Below are 7,231 nucleotides of genomic sequence, written 5' to 3'. Positions count from 1 at the left end.
GGGCCCATGTACCATCACGCGGACTCCAGACCAATTTACGGGGCCGCTGTACCAACATGCTCCCCATATCGCAGTCTAACGTGTAACAGCGGGTTTTTCTGGTATGCCCAGCTTTCCTGTTCTGTGCGGCCAAAGAACGTCCTCACATTCCGTGAGTTCTGAGATTTTTCTAAGATTCTTGAGGGCACGTTGCGAGGTTAGGCGTTTTGAAACTGGAAGCACGTCTAGTGCTGAATCCACCTCCGATGAAGGTTTTAGTGGGGCAGGGGTGGGGGCAGAGGTGGAGGCTGGCACACACAGCAATGCTCAGGGGTTACACCTGACTCTGCACTCAGGAATCACTCTTGGCGGATCCGGGGGATCCTATGGCATGCCGAGGATCGAACCGGCGTCAGTCGGTGCAAGGCGTGCGCCTTCCCCTCTCTAGCACTGGTTATAATTTTTTTTTTCTTTTTGGGTCACACCCGGCGATGCATAGAAGTTACTCCTGGCTCTGCACTCAGGAATCACCCCTGGCGGTGCTCAGGAGACCATATGGGATGCTGGGAATCGAACCCGGGTCGGCCGTTTGCAAGGCAAATGCCCTACCTGCTGTGCTACTGCTCCAGCCCCGGTTATAATTTTTTTTAAGAAAACAAGGTTGAGGGGAGCACAGCGGGGAAGGCATTTGCCTTGCACGAGATCCACTGACCCCAGCACCCCAAAGAGTCCTCCGAGCACCGCCAGGAGTAATTCCTGAATGCAGAGCCAGGAGTAACTAATTCCTGAGCATCATCAGGCGTGACCTCCCCACAAGCCCCCCCCCCCCCCCCCCCCCGCAAAAAAAAAAGGCCCTCCCGTTGATCGTCGATTTGCTCGAGCGGGCCCAGTAACGTCTCCATTGGAGACTTTGTTGTTACTGTGTCTGGCATATCGAATACTCTCGGTAGCTTGCCGGGCTCTCTGAGAGGGGCGGAGGAATCGAACTCGGGTGGGCCATGTTGGCCGCGTGCAAGGCAAACGCCCTACCCGCTGTGCTATCGCTCCAGAAAAAGGAAAAACAGGTTAAAAATAGCAGTCCGGGAGTAGGAAAAATCACATATAATGCTCATTAAAATACTCCTCCAGGGCAAAGGGAAAAGGTGTTTTGCCTGTGGCTAGAGAACCTACAACTCCTGACTTCCGGGTAGCTATAGTCTGGGGGAGGAGCCACTAGCCCCGAGACCAAGATGGCAGCTTCCCACCCCCGGATCCTTCCGGCCCCTTTACCAAGATGGCGCTCGCCGGAAGTTACGTGAGGGGCGGGACGCTCGCGTGCGCAGGCGCGCGTCGGCTCGCGAGACGCCGGGAGCCACGTTCTTTCTTTGGCAAGATGGCGGGGGGGAAGAGTGGCGGCGAGCGGGGCTCAAAAAGCGAAGCCGATTCCGGCTTCCTGGGGCTGCGGCCCACTTCGGTGGACCCGGCGCTAAGGCGACGACGGCGAATCCCGAGAAATAAGAAGCGGGGCTGGCGGCGGCTCGCCCAGGAGCCGCTGGGACTGGAAGTGGACCAGTACCTGGAGGACGTGAGACTGCAGGAGCGCGCCAGCGGGTGCGTGGGCGGGACTTCCGGGCGCGGGGCGTCTTCCGGGGCGCTGGAGACCCTCACGGCACCGCAGGGGAAGCGGGAGAATAGGTTGGGACTGATCTGATTGCTGGTCACGTCACCAGATCTTGCTAGTAGAAGCAGAATGCCCAGGGGCCGGGACGATGGTACCGTGCAGAGGGCGCTTGCCTTGCACGCGACCCACCCGGGTGATTCCAGCGCGGTGTCTGGACCCCCGAGCACCGCCAGTAGTGATCCCTGAACGCAGAGCCAGGAGTAAGCCCTGAGCACCGCTGGATGTGGTCCAGATATTCCCATCTTCCCCCAAAATAAGCTGCACCAAGAGGATGAGTTTGCTCCTCTCTAACACATTTGTCGCACTTTTCTTTCCCCCAGTGGCTTGGTGTCGGAGGCCCCCGATGAAAAACTCTTTTTCTTGGACACCGGCCCCCAGAAAAAAGGTGAGGAATGGCCTTCGTGGTGGGGCAGGTTGCTGGGTCTTGGGTCTTGTCTAGTGCGCCCCCACCTCCACCCCCACCCCAGCTTCTGGGAGTGTCCGCGTGAAAGTGATTTTTTTTGCAGAAGTGTTTTGTGTATGGGTAGATAAGGTTGAAGCTCGGGGCTTAATTCTTGTTTGCAGAAGAGTAAGTTAGGTATCTTTTATAAGAAAGCAGGGGCTTGAGGGCCTGGAGAGACAGGTCTGTGGCAAGGAGAGGGTGCTTACCTTGCAAGTGGCCAACCCAGGTTCCATTCCCAGCATTCTAGGAGTAGTCTCTGAGTGTAGAGCCAGGTGTTACCTGTAAGCATCACTGGGGTGTGACTAGGAAACAAAGACATCGAGGGGAAGTGCAGGGGTTAAGGTGATTGCCTAGCATGCACTGAGACTTACTGTCATTGGTCCATCCACGTGGCCTCCCTGGGCCTGAGTGACCCTTGGAGCTGAGGCCCTGGTGGGTATAGCCATGAGTCTCAACGGCCTGAGACACTGATGTGGGTATTTTTCATCTGCTCTCGGATGGGGTTTTGCTCCAAGGGTGGGGAGATGACGGGAGAAGGGGTAAAGGCTGAGGCAGGGTCCCCCTCTTGCCATCTCTCAGAGCCAACAAAGAAGAGACCGACAGGCCGAAAGTCGCTACATAGGAAACCCCTCCGGGTGGACCTCATCCTAGAGAACACTTCCAAGGTCCCAGCCCCCAAAGAGTAAGTGGTTGCCACATCTTGCCTGGTACACGTGGAGCAGAGATAGGAGCTCTACTTTGGGTCTGGGAGAGCAGATGGGGGCTGCGACGCTGTGGGGTGGCACTGGGTGGAGGGAGTAATGAAGCCCCAAAGGGGCTGGGGGTCGGGGTGCAGGAGTGCAGGAGCAGGAGCAGGTGACGGGGTGACATGTGGGCCAACCCCGAGACACAGGCAGGGGAAGGTTGATGGCTTTGGGGGCTCTGTGGGGTTGGCAGGTGAGGTTCCTGGGGACCCTGAGACGCTGGTGGGGTTGATCTGGGGCTCAGGCTGATAGGGGGTGATGGTTGTGGATTCTGTAGGTGAGTGGTCTGGAGAGTCTATGGTGGGCGCTGGCTGGGTGGGCAGGCCCTTGGGGGTGTCTCACCTGCCTCCCTGGGTGCCACCTCCTCTCCCCTGCAGCGTCCTTGCCCACCAGGTCCCCAATGCCAGGAGGCTGCGGCGGAAGGAGCAGCTATGGGAGCGGTTGGCTCAGCAGGGTCGGCTGCCTGGGGAGCTGCGCAGAGCCCAGGCCCGGCTCCTCAGCCCCCCCACACCTCCAGCCGAGGCCGCACCCCAGGACACGGCTCTGCGGCCCTTCTACGATCTCTGGGCCAAAGACAGTGAGTCACCAGCTGGCACCCCCACTTTTGGGTATGGAGGGGCTCTATTCTCCGCCTCAGCATCTCTATTGGAGACTCCTTGGCCCCGCCCCCCATCCCCGGGAGCCAGAGGGCCTGTCCTTCCCTGGTGCTTGCTGTGAGGAAGAGCCCCCTGGGGCCTTCTGGCTGCCCCAGGTAGCCCCAGCCACCCACGCTGTCTCCGCAGACCCCTTGGACCAGCCCTTGGTGGGCCAGGACTCCTTCTTCTTGGAGCAGACCAAGAAGAAAGGGGTGAAGGTGAGACGGCGTCCTGGGCTGGAGGGGGGCGGGGTTCTCTCACAGGGTGATGCTGTGGTGGTCCCCCTGGCCAGAACAAGGGTCACCTACTCTTGAGGGGGCAGGTGAGAAGGGCCGTAGGGGAGTCGGGGAGGTTCCCAGAAAGGGCATGTGGGGTCCGGTATGGTGGGGTGGGGTCCAGTCCTCTGGGCTGGACCCTCAGCCAGAGAAACCCACATGCAAGCTTCAGGGCTTGTGAGCCAGTGATGGGTGGAGTAGGGGAACCCCAGCTTGCAGAGGCAGGGGTGGGGTGGGGCACAAGGAAGGTGGGGCTTGTCCAGGCCCCGGGGTGCATGTCTAGGGGCAGATTCTGGTTGGCGGAAGCCAACCAGACACTGGGACTCAGTGTCTGTGGGTGCAGGCAGAAGCATCTCGATATTGGCACTCACTGTAGGGCCGCAGACTGCATCCCTCCCCTCTTTGGGGTAGAGCTGCCCTGGGAGTGGGCGTTGACCTGGGTGCTACCCCCAGGACCCGGTGCCCACGGCCTGATCCATGTCCCCTCCAGCTCTAAGGCTCCAGCCCCGTGCTTTGGGGGCTGCCATGGGTGCCCTGGACTCACTTTCCTTTGCCCTCACCCTGCAGCGGCCGCCACGTCTCCACGTCAAGCCCTCCCAGGCCCCTGCAGTGGAGGTGACCCCTGCCGGGGCCTCCTACAACCCCACCTTTGAGGACCACCAGGTACGCCGCTACCCAGCCCCTTGCCAGGTTCTGCCTCTGGGGCCCACCTGGTGAAGGGAACTTGGGTGACCAGGCAGCTCCAGTCTAGTTCTTTTGGGGGTGTTGGTCCTTTGGGGGAAACCGACCCTGTTCAGGTATGATGGTTTTTGAGTGGGGGGTGCTGGGCTGGTGGAGAATGGAAATCAGGGAGGCTTCCTGGAAGAGGGTGTCAGGGAGTCCGCAGGCTGGAAGAGGGGAACACTTTATTGATCTGCCACCCTGCACATTCCCCTCAGCTGATGCCCCCAGTCCCAGGCTCTCTGGCTATGGACTATAGGGGTGCTGAGGGGCAGGCAGCCAGCAGTGCGGTTCCAGGAGGGGCTCCTGGAGCCTCAGCCCTGCCTCTCTCTGCCCCCAGAGCCTGCTCCTGGCCGCACACGAGGTCGAGGTGCAGCGACAGAAGGAGGCCGAGAAGCTGGAGCGGCAGCTGGCCCTGCCCCCGGCGGAGCAGGCGGCCACTCAGGTGAGCCCCCACCGACCTGGCCGGCCCTGCTGGCCCCCTTGGGTGGGGGGTGCTGGGCTGGTGGAGAATGGTCAGCTAGCGCTGACCCCATGATCTCCTGTGTCCCCAGGAGACGGCCTTCCAGGAGATGTGCCAGGGTCTGCTGGAGGAGTCGGACGGGGAGGGTGAGCCTGAGGAGGCCCGGCCTGAGCCCGCAGAGCCCCTAACTGGAGGCACCGCGCCTGCCCGCCTGGCAGCTGGGGAGAAGAAGACAGAGCAGCAGCGGCGGCGGGAGAAGGCGGCCCGCAGGCTGGTGAGTCCCCTGGCAGGGCCTCTGGGGAGGGGCGGGTGGCCCGACAGTGCTGCCAAGCCCTGAGCCCCCTGTGTTCCCCAGCGGGTGCAGCAGGCCGCATTGCGGGCCGCCCGGCTGCGGCAGCAGGAGCTGTTCCGGCTGCGCGGGATCAAGGCCCAGGTGGCGCAATGGCTGGCGAATTGTGCGCGACGGCGGGAGATGCGGAGGCAGCGGCGCCTGGCTGAGGCCCACAAGCCCCGGCGGCTGGGGCGGCTCAAGTGAGCGGGGCTGGTGCTGGGGGCCTGGGTCTGGGTCTGAGACTTTCGCCTGTTCCTGTCCCTCAACCCCCGCATTCCCCCAGGTATCAGGCTCCCGACATCGACGTGCAGCTCAGCTCGGAGCTGTGTGGGTCACTGCGGACGCTGAAGGTGCGTGCTGGGTGGCATCCGCACCCGTGCCCGCTTGTGCCCGCTGATGACACATCCTTGCTCCCCGTGCCTTTGGCTGTGGGCGACATCCTGGCTGCCCCAGGCCGAGCCAGTGGGCTGAGCCTGGGGACTGAGGGCACAGGGCCGGGGGCCGGGGGTAGGCAGTCTGTGCTCTGTGCTCTGGGGTCCTGCCGCTGGTCACCTCCGTTCTGCTGAGGCCTCAGAGCTGGTTCAAGGGTCCTGGGGTTCCATGTCTTCCTCCCCATGGTTGCACCCCAGGATTTTAGCACAGGATGAGTGTGGGGTCTGTGGGGCTGTGGATCGGAGCCCCACTGACCCTCATCCCTGTGTTGCAGCCGGAGGGGAACATCCTGCGGGACCGATTCAAGAGCTTCCAGCGGAGGAACATGATCGAGCCCCGGGAGCGAGCCAAGTAGGAGCGGGGGGCGCAGGCAGGGTGGGGTCACCTGTCCCTGCTGCCCCTCCTTACCGCTCTCCCCTGCCCTCAGGTTCAAGCGCAAGTACAAGGTGAAGCTGGTGGAGAAGCGGTCGTTCCGCGACACCCCGTGAGTGCTAGGCCCTTCCTGCTCCATGTACAGGGCTCCCCAGGGAAGCAGCAGGGCCCCAGCCTGAAGGGGGTGTCTTGGGGCGAGGGTCTCTGCCGCGTCCTGAACCCCGCTGTGTCCACAGGTTGTAGCCGCTGACGGCGCTGGAGCCTCCCACCCCATGCCCAGTAAAGCTCTTTGCACCCATCTGGACTCCTGTGTGCTCGTCCTCCGCCTGCAGTGACCCTCCCATGCACAGACCAAGGGGTCTGGCGGACACGGGGGCGGGGGATGGAAAGCGGCTCACAGGTTGTCTGGGGCAGCCCCTTTCCCACTTGGGGCAGAGCACAGCTCCTGCTTGGCCTGAAGTGGGGGGTGGGGCTGGGTCACACTTGGCAGTGCTCCCCGCTACCACTGGCTCAGCCGGGCCTGGAGGTGCTTTGGGCCCCCGCACAGTGCGGAGGGTCAGGCTGGGCTCGACTGCGGATGCACAAGCGTCTTAGCCCCTGTCCTGAAGGAACTTTGGTTTTATTTGGGGGCCATACCTGGCAGTGCTTGGGGCTCATTCCTGGTGGGGCTTTGGGGGGGCCCCTTTGGGGAGCCGGGCGTGGAAGCCAGGTCGGCTTCACACAAGGCAAATGCCTTCCCTGCTTGCTTGGCTTCTGCTCGGGGACTCTTAACTTTCTCCATGGTGCCTCTTGGCAGTTCCTGTTCCTGTTGGTCTTAATTGCACCCTTTGGGGTGTGAGTTTCTCCGGAATGAATGAGGTGGTGGCAAAAAATGGAGCCAGTGGCCCCTCCCTGCAGCCTTGAGCTCCTCCTGCCCCACAGCTTTTCGGAGTATGGCCTCAGAGCACTTCCGCCCCGTTCAGGCCCAGAAATAACCAGGAATGTGGGATAGACAGGAAAATGGCCTCTTAGCCCTGGCTTTTGCCCCAGAAAGCCGGCCCTGGGAGGAAGCTTTTATTGCCCCGACAGGGTCATCAGTATGTGGGTGCCAGGGCGCTGGCTGAACCCCTTGCCCTGAGGGCAGCTTGCCCTGCCTGATGGGAGTTGGGGGGACTGCAGGAAGCTGGAGCAGGAGGCCAG

At 62.1% G+C, this 7,231-nt stretch overlaps 1 protein-coding gene and 1 non-coding gene across 2 annotated transcripts; both read left to right on the top strand.

Moving 5' to 3' along the window:
• The first annotated feature begins 1,310 nt into the window (after nucleotides 1-1,310).
• On the top strand, nucleotides 1,311-6,346 carry NOP53 (NOP53 ribosome biogenesis factor). Its single transcript, XM_056136321.1, has 13 exons — nucleotides 1,311-1,569; nucleotides 1,960-2,024; nucleotides 2,661-2,763; nucleotides 3,202-3,401; nucleotides 3,607-3,677; nucleotides 4,302-4,397; nucleotides 4,795-4,899; nucleotides 5,009-5,191; nucleotides 5,273-5,448; nucleotides 5,532-5,598; nucleotides 5,955-6,031; nucleotides 6,108-6,164; nucleotides 6,289-6,346. The coding sequence occupies exons 1-13, from the start codon at nucleotides 1,352-1,354 to the stop codon at nucleotides 6,293-6,295; spliced, it is 1,425 nt and encodes a 474-aa protein (XP_055992296.1). The 5' UTR covers nucleotides 1,311-1,351; the 3' UTR covers nucleotides 6,296-6,346.
• Nucleotides 5,636-5,737, top strand: LOC130044593 (small nucleolar RNA SNORD23). Its single transcript, XR_008795444.1, has one exon. It is a non-coding gene; the product is annotated as a small nucleolar RNA SNORD23 (small nucleolar RNA).
• Nucleotides 6,347-7,231: the final 885 nt, after the last annotated feature.

The sequence above is a fragment of the Sorex fumeus genome, unplaced genomic scaffold (assembly GCF_029834395.1).
Source record: "Sorex fumeus unplaced genomic scaffold, SorFum_2.1 ptg000122l, whole genome shotgun sequence".
Classification (NCBI taxonomy): Eukaryota; Metazoa; Chordata; class Mammalia; order Eulipotyphla; family Soricidae; genus Sorex; species Sorex fumeus.
The sequence above is the reverse complement of the archived record's forward strand: the minus strand, read 5'-3'. Positions and strand labels throughout refer to the sequence as shown.

What these genes read in the sequence shown, in the direction of transcription:
- NOP53 (XM_056136321.1), top strand. Translation starts at nt 1,352, where the DNA reads ATGGCGGGGGGGAAGAGTGGCGGCGAGCGGGGCTCAAAAAGCGAAGCC. An exon ending in AAGGTCCCAGCCCCCAAAGA is followed by an intron (nt 2,764 to 3,201) that starts GTAAGTGGTTGC and finishes TCTCCCCTGCAG; the next exon opens with CGTCCTTGCCCACCAGGTCC. An exon ending in CGGAGCAGGCGGCCACTCAG is followed by an intron (nt 4,900 to 5,008) that starts GTGAGCCCCCAC and finishes CTGTGTCCCCAG; the next exon opens with GAGACGGCCTTCCAGGAGAT.